Genomic DNA, 16,747 nt, shown 5'->3' on the forward strand with positions numbered 1-16,747 from the left:
TTTTCAGTAGAATTTACTTGAGTTAGTGGAATAGACCCTAACTCGTGTTTGGCATTGTTTGGCATTCTGATATCCACTTTTAAAATTGAGTGAAGTAATTGCTTGTAATATCAAGAAGAATGCTAATTATAAATTAACTGATATAACATTTATTTATTTATTAAAAAGAACAAAATGAAAAAAATAAATTATATGAAAATAATGATCAAAGTACTGCTACATGCAAAAATGTTTAAATCTTGTTTGTTGAAGTTTCCAATTGATCAGGCAATAATCCAGTTGCTTCTGTTTCATCATGATTGTGTTCGTTAATAATTCGACATTTAATTTCATTATTGATGATTTTTGTATGAACGAGGACTTTGCAATTACTTTTCTTTTTTGGACAAACCCATGTACAACCAGCACTATTCCATTTATGAAATGAATAAGTGTGGTTTTCAATGATTAATGCTGGATAGTTTCTGTAAGAAGCACCAAAAGTACCAACTTTATCATATTCTTCATCTGAAAAATTAAAAAAAAAAAAAAAAAAAAAAATACATTGTTAATAATTTTGATTTTGAAATAATGCCAGTTCATAGTAATTAAATGTTTAACATAGAAATTATTGTAACTTACCTGGATGAATTTTGACAGTTTTATTAACTCGGGTAGTTTTTCGTATTCGTTGTATTAGTTTAAAACCTTGTTCTGAAAAAAATTTAAAGAATTATTTTTTACATTCAATTTAATGCATGATTATTTTTAAAGATACAATAGAAAGGTACATGACAGACGGGAATGCTTAGATTCTTCTTTACCCCTTAAGTAATAACACTTTGTAGGCATGAAATCGTTTTACCATTTTCTTCAGCGTATAATACAAAGCTTAAATAAAAAGTGGATTTAGAACAATTTTGGCTTATGCCGACGATATACATATCTATCACATCTATGTACTTAAAAAATTGTCAGAAGAAGCCCAGTAGTTCAATAATAAAGACTACAAGAAATACAGATATCAAAATACGTGCAAATATTTTTTATAAAAAATACAGTTGTTGTCATTCTCAGCAAATTAATTAAATGTTAAATATTATAAAGTGGATGGGGTGAGTCTTTATAAAAAAGAATTAAAAAATAATAAAATTTATAAAAAAGAATTAAAAAAGTTATTATAAGTTATTTTTAGGGAAAATTTTCTTGCCTAACTTTCCAGTCAGCTTTCCAATAAAATTACCTAATCAGAGACCGAAATTAGATAAATATTTAGTGCCTAACGTTTCTGAACCTGCCCATTCTCTAGAATAGCTAACTGGGTGATTGCAAAATTTAATGTTGTTATCTGATTGTTTATGAGCCTAATAACATTATTTGTCGGACAATTAACTGATTATTTATTAGAGGATTGAAAAATCCGCTCTTAATAGAGGAATTAAACTATCTGCTTCTTTCAGAGACAAATAAAATTTTTCTAAGGAATAATCTCAACAAAAATATTGAACTGGGGGTGCGACTATGAAAACCATATGTTTATGTCGAAAATTAGAATATGTATAGTTGAGGCTTATCATTATTAACCCTCTGTCTGCACACGGGTGCGAAATTGGCACGACAAAATTTAAAAAAATAAGAATATTTAAAAAAAAAGTGGGTGCAAAAAAGTCTCTTTATAATGGTGACAATATATTTTTTGAATTGTGAATATAATATTCGAATTCCTCGGAAAATTCTACATAAAATTCATATACGTATTCTCTATAAAACATGAGACATAAAAAAGTTCTAGCGACTTAAAAAAGTAGAAGCCAAATTCGCAACCGTGTGCATATCACGTCACAAAAAAAAGTTGTGTCTACAGAGGGTTAAAATAAAAACATCCCGAACAAGAAAATCCATATAACAATTTCGAATGAAAAATTCCGTAATATATTTTAAAGCAAAAGTTGATAAGAGCAAACATTACGCAAAAATAAGAAATTTCTATGGGACCAATGGAAATACTGCTATGCAAAACATATGCAACTGTTTTTGTATGGAAGGAGGTGTTGTATGGCCTGTAATTTTTTTAGATGATTGTCAAATGCATGACTTCAAATTGTGGTTGTGTCCCTATTAAGGTTTAATAACTTTACACTTTCGTTTGAACTAAATAACGGTTATTTCCTATAAAGGTGCGACTTTGTCCGTTGGTCCAACATCTTTTTCACATACAAAGTTGCACATGTTTTGCACAGAAAAATTTAATGATTTATTGTTATTTTATTTTTAAAACCCTTTTTTTTAAAAGCCCTAAGGCATTCCCCCTTATATATTGCATATTTCATTCATGAGCAGAAACATGCAGAAAATAAATACGAAATAGAAATAATTGCTAAGAAATCAGAACTCGGAAGTTTAAAACAGTTATTGCAGCAACTTGTTGAGTCATTGAAAGTTGAAGAGTTAGCAAAAGAATCAAATGCGCGTGTAGTTAAAAAGATACATTTTTTTCACACATTAGCATAGAAAAAGAGATCATCAGTAATATTTTGCAGAATAATTTAAAAAAAATAACCCTAGTTTTAGAACTTCTACTCAATTTGTGCTCTGCAAACCAGGCTTTTAACAAACTGAGATAACAATTTATATCGGATATAAGACAACTATTTGTTTCATAAGTAAAGCTCACATTATTTGCAAAAGCAGTCAATAAACCACTAAATACGAACCTCACTAAAGAATTAACGTAAACTAAGAAAAGTATTGGTCCCAAAACTAAAACCCTGTATAACTCCCAAATCTATTGATTTATTTTCACTCATGATATCACCAAATTTCACTCGCTCAGTTATATACTTTGATGCCGATCAGTATTAAAAGGACAGCAAATTACACAATATAGATAAGTAGAAGTAGCTTGTAAATTAAGTAATATTTTTGAAAAAAGAACTCATTTAAAGTATTGGCGAAAAAAAAAACAATATTTACCTCTTATCCTCGTATGTGTTTCAATTGGTGTCTCAGTCGCTAATTGTAATCCTCGTTCCTTCGTTTTCTTTGAAATTTTTTTATTTGGAGGAGGAGCTCTCAAAGCAGCAGCTGCTATCTAATAGAAACAAATGTAATACAAATATGTACAAAAGGCCTAAAATTTCATGTGTTTTATTTAAATCATTACCATTTCTTCGGTTAAATCATGATTGTGTCCAGTTCCAAGTCGACATCTTAATTCATTATTGATAATTTTTGTATAAGCCTTTGCTTTACATTTTTCTGATTTACGATCATTAGATTTTCGACAACACCAAACATCAATACCATCGACTTGGATTCTACTAAAATAAAAATATTGGCCTTCAGCCATCAACATTGGACGACCTGTATTAGTAGTACTGAGAGCTGGAACAATATTGTATGCTGCATCTGTAAAAAAATAACTCATTAATAAAAATATATATGCATGGTTCAATAAAAAGGAATACAAATAAGTTTCCACTGTTTGAGGACAGATATTCGCATTAGAATTTTATGTTGATAAACGAATATAATGTCAATAAGTATAAGTCCAATTGGCGACCGTCGCATTACTTTGCTCACTGAGGGTTGGAATTAGAGGTTAAAATTGCTTTAGACAAGTTGATACTGAAAAATGAGAACATCTACATAATGTATGTGGCAACCTTATTTTAAAGGACAAATTGTCACGTAACTAATTTTGTCATATCTTTTGATTTAACAGTAATTTTAACCTCTAACCTAAGTTACTCTGGAGTCGCTCCTCTGACTGGAAAGTATTGGGTTCTTTGTTAATAAATTTCTATTTTTTTTTTAAGAAACCGGTGAAAACGTATTTGTAATCCTTTTATAAATAATTTTTTTTTTTTCAGAAATAAATTTGAATGTTTAGGTATATTACTTGCCTGGATATTGTACTCTTAAAATCGGTCGATTAGGATCAAAATCTTTCATTAGTTTTTCTGAAAAAAATTGAAGAAATATAAGTTATAATCAGATTTAATTTTATATTTTGTTTTGGGGTTGGGGTCAAAATTCTGCCGGGGTCAAAATTCTGCTTTACAAAATTCTGCTTTCAAAATTCAGCTTTTCAAAATTCTGTTTTTCTAAATTCTGTTTTTCAAAATTCTGCTTTTCATAATTCTGATTTTCAAAATTCAACATTTAACATTTTCCAAACCCTTTTTTAATTTTTTGCAAAATTCTTTAAAATCATCTTCTTGAAAAATTATATGCTTATTTGATTACTTGCCTAAATAATATGTCATTCTTTGAATGCATATTAATTTTTGTTTTATAAATGAATAAATTTGAACATATTAAGAAAAGGTTTTTAATACTTAAACATTTCCGAAAATAATTTAAAATTTTTTAATTTGTCAAATAAAGATGAATATTCAAAAATTTTAATAAATACAGGAATATCTTGTATGAAACTACATCGGTTCCAAAAAGTTATAGATTTTATTTGAAAGAAAGTCAGTCTATGCATTTAAAAAATATTTGCGACACTTAAACAAAAAAATTTAGGAAAGTATCAATGTTGAATTGCATTGATGAGGTGTATTTTTCTTTAGTCAGCGCATATTCTATAAAAAAAAAAAACAGAATTGGCAGAATTTTTTTGTTCAAATATAATGCTGGCAGAATTTTGAAAAGCTGAATTTTAAAAAGCAGAATTTTGAAAACCAGAAAAGAAAATACGCAGAATTTTGAAAAACAGAATTTTCGTTAAAAAAGCAGAAATTTTAAAAAGCAGAATATTGAAGCCAGAATTTTGACCCGATCCCTTTGTTTTGACCTGTTGTCCAAAATAAAGCGTTTCGCCCAGGCACAACAGTTGTGCCTTGGCGAAACGCATTATTTTAGACAACAGGTCAAAACAAAATATAAAATTGAATTTATTTCATAAAGTTCACAGGAAAAAAACAAATTCTTGTTTATGTTTTCTCCTTCTTCTTTATAACCAGATTTATGCAAAAGAATAAAATATAATAAAAACAGAAAAAAAGCTGTCTGTCTGAAGTTGAGAAAACCAGAAGTTGATCAACTCAAGAGTTGAGAATCAAAAGTTGAAACTGTCAACTTTAAGTGAAGAAAAAGAAAATTACAAGTTGTGAATAAAAATCTTCAAGTTGACTTCAACTCTTAAGAGCCATTTTATTCACTATCAACCAACTTTGGGAAAACTCTTAAGTTGACAAGCTTTGGAGTAAACCCCAATTCGAGATTTAAATTACATTGTGAAAATTTGTTTTATTTAATAATTTTTGTCTTAACTCTCCTGTTTCAAACCAAAAGTTGACCAACTTGCCGTTTGGAAAATATCCCTGGGATAGTTGTGATAATTAATGTAATTTAAATAAATGTTATTTGAATGTTGTTTCATTCCAGTTGAAGTTCCAAAAGTTGTTTTTTAAATAATGGCCTCACATTCTCTTATATATTAAATAGGTGTAAATGATAAGCACATGTTTATTACATCAAACTAATGTTATCTCGGAGGAAACTTGGAACCCATTTGCAAATATTTTTTAGGGAGAAAAAAATCAATAAGAAAAAAGCATCAATTTTTGCCACACACATCATTTTTTATCTATTTAAAATTTTCCAACTAAATACACATGTCTTCCTTGTGTTCACAGGCATTGAAATCCTTGTGTTCCATTTTTGCGACTGAATAATCGTGCGACTAAAATCGCATGTGTGCGCCTAGCCTTAAACTTGTCATTTTCATTATCCAAAAAAGTAGGTACATGGTCATTGGTCAATCTATCAAAAGTTGATAAACTTGAGATTTGAAAACTGAAAACTAAAAACGTCAACTTTCAATGAATAAAATCGAGTTCTAAGTTGAAAATTAAAAATCCGCGAGTTGTTTTCAACTTTGAGTGAACAAAATCGGTCTTAATCTATTATACGAAGACGTAAGTGGCAGAAGATTTGACACACGCTTATTAAAAGCAATAAATTCAGTGGAGTACGAACCTTCAAGAAGACAAACGAAGCAAACACCTATGAAATGGTAAAGGAAGAAATAGTATAGGACTTGTTCAAGTGTTTCGAATTTTTTTTTTTTTTGTGGGAATGCATACATGCGTAGGTATAATATCGTTTCTCGAATTTCGTTTTTACCCACTCCATTGAATTATTCAGATATCAAAAAAAGCTTACCTCTCATCTTCAAATGTATTTGATATGGTGACTCCTTAGGATGTTTTATTTTCTTATATGCCAATGTGCAAGCTCTCCTTCTGTTATGTATCGTTTTCTTAGCTTTTTTGCTTGAATAACTCTCATCAGAAGTTAAAGAATCAGAATCGGAAGTTATCATATCAAAACCTTCCCCATCAGAAGCCTCTATATTAGAAGCATCTATGTCAGAAGCGTCTTTATCAGAAGCCTCCATATCAGAATCGTTATCATTAGTGGTTTTCGAAACAGAAGCTTTCGTAACAATTGTTGATGTGTTAAAAGCTTTCGTATCAAAAGCTCCATATGACATCCATGCTTCTATTTGTTCGTTGGCTGCTTTAGTCTGCATTTGATTAATTTCTTCAGCAGCCTGCACCGGCTCATTCTCCTCTGCAGAAATAGAAAATAGATAATTGTATTAACAATAGGCAGGAAAATAAAAAACTAATTTTCTTACCTCTAATATTCGTAAGTGTCTTAGAAGTTGACTTTGGTGGTATTTCTAGTTCTTTAGCTTTTCTTTCTAAAAGATTATGCTTATAAACTCTCACTTTGAGAACTCTCACTTTTTTAGAAGACCTCAAACCAGAAGCTTCCGTTTCGATAAGAGTTGTCTTATCAAGAAAAGCTTGTGCATCAATATACTCATCGATTTGATCTGAGGTTAATAAAATAAATAAGTTAAAAATTAATAAATAAAATAAGAAATTAAATATGAAAAATTAAAGACTTAAAAGAGAAAAACTTTTGATTGAAAAGTTTTTAATTAGTTTGGCTTTGCTAACATGTTTCCATTGGGCAGGTTCAGAAACGTTAGGCACTAAATATTTAGGTATTCGGTCTCTGATTGGTCAGCTGTCAACAAAAATCTTTCCAATTAAGGTAATTTTATTGGAAAGCTAACTGGAAAGTAAGGCAAGAAATTTTTCCCTAAAAATGTAGGAAAGTTTTTTTTTTGTCAACATGACAACAGATTGTTTTTAATTAAAGAATTAATTTAGCAAAATTAAATTTATTTGTGTGAAAAACGAGTAAAAAGTGCATTATCGGTTATAATTAATATTATTTATTCATTGAAGTTAAGTTAAATTTGGTGTCTTCCCCATGCGATCGATAAAATACTTAAGTAAATTTCGAAATTTGACAATAGCATCATATCCAAAATAATTTAGTCAATTTACTCAAATTTCCGTTCAGAAACTCACGTTGCCTAAATATCTAGTCCCTAATATTTCCTGAACGTGCCCAATGGCATTTTACATTTAACGATAATTTTCTTATTTGAACAATCTGTAGGGGAAAACTTGTAGTTATGATAGTTTAAGTTTTTAGACATTTCTTAAGGTAACTTTTTACAATAAGAAGCTTATGTGGGAAGATCTGTTTTTTTTTTTAAACATTTATTTATTTATTAGGAAGAACAAAATGAAAAAAAAAAAATACATAATACAAAATTAATGATCAAAATACTGTTAAGTGCAAAAATGTTTAAATTTAAGTTTCCAAATGATCAATCAATCATTCAGTTTCTTTTGTTGGTAGAAGATCATGAGTGTGTTCGTTAACAATACGACATTTAATTTCATTATCGATGATTTTTGTATAAACCAAGACTTTACAAGCTATTCTTGTTATATTGTAATTTGTTGTGCAACGAAATGTTAAACCAACTGTATTGGATTTAGCAAATAGAAAAGTATGGTTGTCCACGATTAACTTCGGATAACATTTTCCAGAAGAACTGGAACTCAATATTCCAACTTTATTATATGCTTCATCTGAAAAATAAAAAAAAAATGGAAATAGGTAAAAAATAATAATTTTGATTATGAAATAATGCCAATTGGTTAAAATAAATGTTTAACATTGAAGTTATTGTAACTTGCCTGGATAAGTTTTGACAATATAAGCTTGGGTAGTTTTCCGTTTTCGTTGTATTATTTTCAAACCTTGTTCTGGAAAATCAAAAGAATTATTTGTTACGTTCAGTTTAATGCATGATTATTATTCTTAAAGATACAAAAGATAGGTAAGCTTCGCTTCTTCTTTACTTAAGATGCTATTTTAGTAAATACTGGATGGATCATGAAATATCGAATCTCCTCTAATAATTATGAACATTTCCTTAAGGGGGGAAATCCCTCTAGACGCCACCTTTTTCAATATTTTTTTATGAAAAACTGAAAGTACTTATTGAAATTTGGAACAAGACAAGATATTACTGACATTATTAAGTATTGAAAAAAAATTTTTTGAAATGAAAAAATAACAAAATGGCGGCTCTGGAGCCTTTCAAATTTGACGCCTCTAGTTTACGCCGTGCAATGCACAGGTCCAGGAAATCATCTTAAATCAAAAAAGAAAATTTTTTCCGTTAGATGATATTAGTAAGCATTGCATGAACCTAAATTTATTTTTTTTAAAATGAAAAATAAAAATTAGAAATAAAAAAAAAACGAAAAAAAAAACATGTTTTTCTTACAAAGATGTAGTTAAAAAAAATATTTACTGTACAAATTTTATTCAACTTTTAGGTTTATGTTGTGGCCAATAAGTTAAGGAGTAATTTGCTTCAAATATCAAGTCGATAGCTTCATTAGTTTTTGTGTTACATTGCACGGCGCGGAAAAAAACTAGTTTCGAAAAAAATGCGTTTAAAGTTTTCGTTTTCGTACTGTGGTAGGTTCGGAGCGCATTGGTTTCGGGACTATCTAGGCACTTTTGAGGCTTCATTTAAGGCTAAGACCACTGAAAATAGTTTCTTCGGTTGATAAATAAATTTATTACGCAAAAAAAATATAATGCAAAAATAAAAAAGTTCCAGAGGGATTTCCCCCCTTAATTAAAATCGAACATGGAAGAAACTGCTTAGAACCACCAACCCTCTCTTTGTACACATTTAAAACGTTCAAAGGACTCGATGGCGAAAATCTAGAGTATCACCCGCCTTTTCACCAAAAAGGTAAAAAACGCATCAAATCCGAAAAATTATTTCATTATTTTAACGGAACGAGACCAACTGTGGAAAAAATAAAGGCTGAACTGAACAGTGAGTGCCGTTACTGTATCCGACAAAAGATCGATTCTACGACTCGAGTCAAATTTACATGAAAACGAAAAAAGTGGTGTAAAAGCAAGTGTTTCCGTAGTGAAGCGAGTGATTTTGAAGGCTAAAGACTTGAGGCTGTTTTATGACATCCGATGAGAAAAAAATTAATTTATTTTTTTACCTTTTTGGTGAAAAGGCGGATGACACTTTAGATTTTCGTTTTTTCTTCCTTTGCCAATAATTTCACGAGACCCATTTAAATAAACTGAAATTAGCCAAAAATTTCTAAAAGACATCGGAAAACATTTTTGCATTTCCACATTCTTTGATTTGCACACGAAAAATAATAAAAAAGGGGGTGTGCTATTCAAGTGAACCAAAATAGGAGCACTTTTTTCACAGTCATTCCGCAAAAAAATGCAAAATTTAGCTAACGGGGTATTGAAAATGAAAAATGAATGATCTTGCTCACAGAGAGAGTGCATAAGGAGACATACAAAATAGTAAAATATTGAACAGTTACCTATTAAGAGACTGGTATTATATCCACTTATATTAAATACAAAAAGGTGTCCTTGAAGGAGGAGGAGTGTACCTGTTCATTTAAAGATCAAAAAATGTATTTTCGATCTTATTTAGCAGTTTTGACACATTTTTCGAAAATTTTTTTTTTTTTTTGTCTTCATTTTCAAAAGTGAAAAAAGTTGTATGATACTAGTTTTTTTTTTTAACTTTCAAAGCATCTCACGGAATTTATTTTTTTAAGGGGGGAAATCCCTCCAGACGACACCTTTTTTTACTATTTTTTATGAAAAACTGAAAGCACTTATTGAAATTTGGAAAAAGACAAGATATTACTGACATTATCAAGAATTGAAAAAAAATTTTTTGAAATGAAAAAATAACAAAATGGCGGCTCTGGAGCCTTTCAAAGTTGACGCCTCTAATTTGCGCCGTGCAATGTACAGGTCCAGGAAATCATCTTAAATCAAAAAGGAATTTTTTTTCCGTTAAATGATATTAGTACGCATTGCATGAACCTAAATTTATTTTTTTTAAATGAAAAATAAAAATTAGAAATCAAAAAAACGAAAACAAACATGTTTTTTTTTACAAAGAAGTAGTTAAAAAAAATATTTACTGTACAAATTTTATTCAACTTTTAGATTTAAGGAGTAATTTGCTTCAAATTTCAAGTAGATAGCTTCATTAGTTTTTGAGTTACATTGCACGGCGCGGAAAAAAACTAGTTTCGAAAAAAATGCGTTTAAAGTTTTCGTTTTCGTACTATGGTAGGTTCGGAGCGCATTGGTTTCGGGACTATCTAGGCACTTTTGAGGCTTCATTTAAGGCTAAGACCACTGAAAATAGTTTCTTCAGTTGATAAATAAATTTATTACGCAAAAAAAAAATAATGCAAAAATAAAAAATTCCGGAGGGATTTCCCCCCTTAATAGTACATACATATATGTATGTTTTTTGTGACCAATTTTTTAATGAATATTTGAAGATTTATATTTGGTAATGCTGTTAAATTTACAAATTATTATACTGTGCGTTGGCGGAACCGGAACACAAAATACGCACGAACTTAATCCAATACATATGTCATATTTTATATGATTAAAGTTTTAAATAGCTCTGTTCCTTTGGCCTTAAGTATCTACTGCTAAATACTTCTGGTTGTATTCAATTCAATTCAATTTCTTCTATAGAAAAAATGTCTTAGAATGGATTCAGAAGTACAAAAAAGTGCTTTGCTGAGCCCAAAGCAACACAGCCATTATCGCAGTAAGGCCCAGTTTATTCACTTTTTATTAGATTTAAAGTCTCCATTAAAAATTTGAAAGCTGTTAAATAGCATTAAAATTTAAAAATTTCCCCTTTTTAATGGCGGCTTTAAATTTAATGGGTTAATAAATTGGGCCTATATGTCCGTAAATGTATTCAATGAAAATATTTAACTATCGGTTCATTAAAAAAAAAAAAAAATGTACCTCTCAACTTCCTATATGTTTCAATTGCTGTCTCACCCACTAGTTGAGTTCTCTTTGGAGGAGGAGGAGTCCTTGTTCTCTTTGAACGAGTAATCTTTGGAGGGGGAGCCCTCAAGGCAGCGGCTGCTATCTAATAGAAGAAAAAAGTACAAATAAATTCAAGAGTTTCAAAATATTCTTCGTTCAATTGAAATCATTACCATTTCTTCAGTTAAATCATGATTGTGTATTACTCCAAGCCGACATCTAAGTTCATGATTGATAATTTTTGTATAAGCCTTTGCTTTACATTTTTCTGATTTATATTTTCGACATAGCCAAACATCAACACCATCGACTTGGATTCTTTCAAAACAAAAAAATAGGCCTTCAGCAATCAACATTGGACGACCCGATTTAGTAGTGCCAAGTTCTGGAACAATATTATATGCTTCATCTGTAAAAATAACTTATTAAAAAAAAACATGATTAATTAAGAAGGAGTAAAAATAAGTTTGAGCACACAATATGTCTCTATCAGAATTTTATTCAACAACTGTGATACCATTCTGCAACTTAAAAGATCCTTCGCAATGTTTTCGAAATGAGCTTAGTTATTTTTTAAAGAAAACGGCGGAAACTTATTTGTACTCCTTTTATAAATATATATATTTTTTTGAAAATTAAAATGAATGTAACATTTATGTTACTTGCCTGGATATTGTTTTCTTATAATCTTTCGATTTGGATCAAAATTTGTCATTAGTTTTTCTGGAAAAAAAAAATTAAAGAATGTTATATTCAGTTTTAGGCAAAGGAATAGATTATAATAAAAAAAAAAAAAATAAAAAAGGCTATGCATTTGCAATTTGAGGGAAAAAAGATACTGTTTACAACTTTTGGTTGTTTTCAACTTCTTTAAAGTATTTCGACGGACTTCAAAGTAAAATGTTGATATTTACATACATTTTATACAATTAATACTATTTGTGTTTATTTCAAAATGGTTATGCAGTACTCATGAGTAAGATATGTGAATGATAAATCTAGTATTAGGTACCATCTACATTAGTGTGGTCCACGCTTGTATGGGAAAAATAAAATTTTCAAAAAGTCGACGGGCCACCCTCTACTTTGGATGCACATCCTATTGGTATCATACTGCTGAATTTTCAGCCTCCTATCATATTTAGAAGAGGGTGCTGATAGATATTGAAAAATTGTAATTTTTTGGAAAAACGTTAAAACAAAATTTTAAAAAATTTTTTTTAAGTTGAAAACTGCTTGGAAGTTATTTTATTTTTGTACTTACTTATTCTGAAATAACATCAAAATAATAATTTTTGGCGCCTTTTCCAAGTAAAGGAGAGTGGGGGTTGGGGTCAAAATTCTGCCGGGGTCAAAATTCTTTTGTCAAAATTCTGCTTTACAAAATTCTGCTTTCAAAATTCTGCTTTTCAAAATTCTGTTTTTCAAAATTCTGCTTTTCATAATTCTGTTTTTCAAAATTCTGCAAAAAATTAAAAAAGGGTTTGGAAAATGTTAAAAAGCGCTCGCTTTTTAACATTTTCCAAACCCTTTTTTAATTTTTTGCAAAATTCTGTAAAATCATCTTCTTGAAAAATTATCTGCTTATTTGATTACTTACCTACATAATTTGCATTCTTTGAATGCATATTAATTTTTGTTTTATAATTATATAAATTTGAAAATATTAAGAAAAGGTTTTTAATACTAAACATTTCCGAAAATAATTCAAAATTTTTTAATTTGTCAAATAAAGATGAATATTCAAAAATTTGAAAAGAAAAGGAATATCTTGTATCAAACAACATCGGTTCCAATAAGTTATAGATTTTATTTGAAAGAAAGTCAGTCTATGCATTTTAAAAAATGTTTGCGACACTTAAACAAAAAAAAATTAGGAAAGTACCAATGTTGAATTACATTAATGAGGTGTATTTTTCTTTAGTCAGCGCATATGCTATAAAAAAAAAAACAGAATTGGCAGAATTTTTTTTTTCAATTATAATGCTAGCAGAATTTTGAAAAGCAGAATTTTAAAAGGCAGAATTTTGAAGAGCAGAATAGAAAAAAAGCAGAATTTTGAAAAACAGAATTTTCGTTAAAAAAGCAGAATTTTGAAATGCAGAATTTTGAAGCCAGAATTTTGACCCGATCCCGGGGAGTGGGCATTTTGGCCCATTGGTGTAACACATTGAGACATACATCAAATGAAAGGTCTCGATGAGTGTACTATTTTTTTGTATGGGCACAAGTCTGTATCTCGTGCAGGGAAAGTGCAGTAATGCATTTTATGTCTAAAAATGTATGTAATAAAATTCAGAAAAGTATACATTTTGACTAGACGCTCGATTAACTTGGTTCAAAAAAATTACATAACTGTGTTGGGAGATCAATTGGGCTATTCCATCACCAGTTTTCACCCATGACTTAATGCATTGTGAAAACTGGTGATGGAATAGCCCAATTGAACTTCCAACACAGACCACAGTTATGTAATGTTTTTGAAACAATTTAATCGAGCATCTAGTCAAAATGTATACTTTTCTGAATTTTATTACACATATTTTTGAACATAAAATGCATCACTGCACTTTTCCTGCACGAGATACAGACTTGTGCCCGTACTAAAAAACAATACACTCATCGAGACCTTTCATTTGATGTATGTCACAATGTGTTACACCGATGGGCCACGTTCCATACAAAAGTGCCCAGTCTCCTTTAGTCAACATTTAGTACACAGACTTTTTTTTGCACTTTTTGCTTATTTATTTATTATTAATTATTGCTGAAATTTTTTTCGAACAAGTAAAACAAGAAACAAGTAAAAATATATATAATATTTAATTTTCAAAAAAAAAAACTTTAAAAAAATCAAGATTACGTACAAAACCTAAAAATTGAACTTTTATCAGCACCCTCTTCCGATAAAGATAGCGAAGAAAATGAATTAATGGTCAGTTAAGAAAGATATTTTCATCCTCTTATTAATTAATAACAATTAATCACAAGCCTAAAACAGCATTATAATCTCTTTTTTTTTTTAAATTAAGTCTTATTTTAATTTAAATTTTTTTAACAAAATAAAAAAAATTCATAATTAGTTTCTAATAAACTTGATTATTATTTATGAAAATAGGTTATTTTTAAAATATTTTAATTTTGACTCTTAAAAAATTTTATTTTTAATGAAAGTGGTATAAAAACATTTGGGGGTTAAAAAACCAATCAACTTTCGTTAAGATAATTTAATTGCATTTTAAAAATCTAAAATGCATCAACTGAATACCCTAAAACATAGCTATATTTTTAAAAACTTAAAAACGGAAACCCTTACATATCTCGAAACATGAAATTTAATTCCTAACCGAAAGTAATTTCTATAATTTACTTTTTTGAGGCCATAGACAATATTAAATGTCGAAAACTTCAAACTTTTCGAAAAGAAAAATTCTGGTTTTTACCCTTTTTTTAAAGCTAAGTCATGCAAAGGAGATTATTAGCCATATTATGCATTTAAAAAGCAATGTTTTTTAATAACGTCTCCAGGATTTTTTAAGACAGGTTTTTTATAAACTCCACAGCCAAATTTACAAACCCAATTAATTTATTCTTATATAAAAAAAAAACTACTTACCTCTCATCTTCAAATGATGTTTATATGGACACTCAATAGGAAGTGATATGTTCTCTTTTGCAGTTCTCCTAGCTCTCCTTCTCTTATTTATTGTTTTCTTAGATATTTTTCTAGGATAACTCGCATCAGAAGCTATAGACTCACTATCAGAAGTCATCATATCAAAACCTTCCCCATCAGTAACCTCTACATCAGAGGTTTCCGTATCGGAATCGTTATCATTAGTGGTTTTCGAAACAGAAGCTCTTGTAACAATTGTTGATGTGTTAAAAACTTTCGTATCAAAAGCTCCATATGACATCCATGCTTCTATTTGTTCGTTCGCTGCATCAATTTGAATTTGATCTATTTCTTCATAAGCCTGAACTGGCTCATTTTGCTCTGCAGAAATAGAAAATAGATAATTGAATTAACAATAAGCAGGAAAATAAAATTTAACTTCTCACCTTTTAGATTCGTAAGTGTTTTAGAAGGTGACTTTGGTGGTATTTCTAGTTCTTTAGCTTTTCTTTCTAAAAGCTTCTGCTTATAAACTTTCACTTTAAGAACTCTCTCTTTTTTAGAAGACCTCGAACCAAAAGCTTTTGATTCGATATGAGTTGTCCTATCAAGAAAAGCTTGTGCATCAACATACTCCTCGGCTTGATCTGAGGTTAATGAAATAAATAGTTAAAAAAAGTTAGTAAATAAAATAAGAAATCAATTATGAAAAATAAAAGATATCACAAAGAAAAACTTGTGATTGAAAAGTTTTCATTTCGTTTGACTTTGCAAAAAATTTTTATATGCATTTTTCATTTTACGATAATTTTCTTATATGAGAATCTGTAGGGGAAAACTTGTAGTTAAACTTTTTGGGCATTTCTTAATTAGAAATGTATGTATGTATGTGGAAAAATCTGTTTTTTTTTTTTTTGTATTTTGGAAGTTGATTAGGTTATTTAATTGAAGCTTTAACTTCTTTCTGCTAAAGTTTTTGAAATTGACGTTGTTATTTCGAAGTTCTGCGAGCTTTCCAAGCTTTTACTCACCGAACAAGTAATTAAAATGAATGAACTAAATTAACATTTATTTATTTATTAGGAAGAACAAAATGAAAGAAAAAAAAATACATAATACAAAATTGATGATCAAAATACTGCTAAGTGCAAAAATGTTTAAATTTAAATTTTTTTGTTTAATTTTCCAATCGATCAATCAATCATTCAGTTTCTTTTGTTGGTAGAAGATCATGAGTGTGTTCTCTAGCAATACGACATTTAATTTCATTATCGATGATTTTGGTATAAGCCAAGACTCTACACTTTGAACGATGGTTTTTGCAGCTAAATGTTATACCAACTGTATTGCATTGAGCAAACAAAAAAGTATGGTTATCCACGATTAATGAAGGATAAAATCTTCCAGAATTCGAACTCAATATTCCAACTTTATTATATGCTTCATCTGCAAAATAAAAAAAAAAATTATTAATTGGTAGTAGGTGAAAAATAATAATTTTGATTTTGATATAATGCCAATTGGTAATACATAATTAATTTTTGACTTTGAGATTATTGTTACTTGCCTGGATAAGCTTTGACTTTTATTCCTTTAGTAGTTTTTCGTTTGTAATGTAATAGTTTTAAACCTTGTTCTAGAAAATTAAAAGAGTTATTTGTTACGTTCAGTTTAATGCATGATTATATTCTTAAAGATACAATAGATAGGTTAGATACGCTTCGTTTCATTTTTACCTAAGATAAATTTTAGTAAACATTGGATGGGTCATGAAATATCGAATCTCTCCTAATAATTGTGAAAACTTTGTTAATACAAATCGAAAATGGAAAAAACTGCTTAGAACCACCAACCCTCTCTTTGTACACATTTGAGGCGCTGAGA

The 16,747-nt window shown here is 29.1% G+C and overlaps 1 protein-coding gene across 4 annotated transcripts in view; it reads right to left on the minus strand.

Moving 5' to 3' along the window:
- Positions 1 to 212: 212 nt before the first annotated feature.
- LOC129915362 (ELMO domain-containing protein F-like) overlaps positions 213 to 16,747 on the minus strand; it is a 143,043-nt gene continuing 126,508 nt past the window's right edge. For 2 of the 4 annotated variants that reach the window (XM_055994863.1, XM_055994861.1), the window contains 2 exons: positions 16,431 to 16,499; positions 15,921 to 16,309 (listed from right to left, as the gene is read on the minus strand). In XM_055994863.1, coding sequence (XP_055850838.1) covers positions 16,065 to 16,309; positions 16,431 to 16,499 — 314 coding nt within the window. In that variant the 3' untranslated portion in view covers positions 15,921 to 16,064. Of the gene's footprint in view, positions 508 to 621; positions 694 to 2,952; positions 3,071 to 3,142; positions 3,388 to 3,884; positions 3,942 to 6,153; positions 6,565 to 6,631; positions 7,953 to 8,060; positions 8,130 to 11,220; positions 11,351 to 15,920; positions 16,310 to 16,430; positions 16,500 to 16,747 lie in introns of those variants that run through there. The other 2 variants (XM_055994864.1, XM_055994862.1) reach the window with 2 other exon arrangements.

Source organism: Episyrphus balteatus, chromosome 3, assembly GCF_945859705.1.
Source record: "Episyrphus balteatus chromosome 3, idEpiBalt1.1, whole genome shotgun sequence".
NCBI lineage: Eukaryota > Metazoa > Arthropoda > Insecta > Diptera > Syrphidae > Episyrphus > Episyrphus balteatus.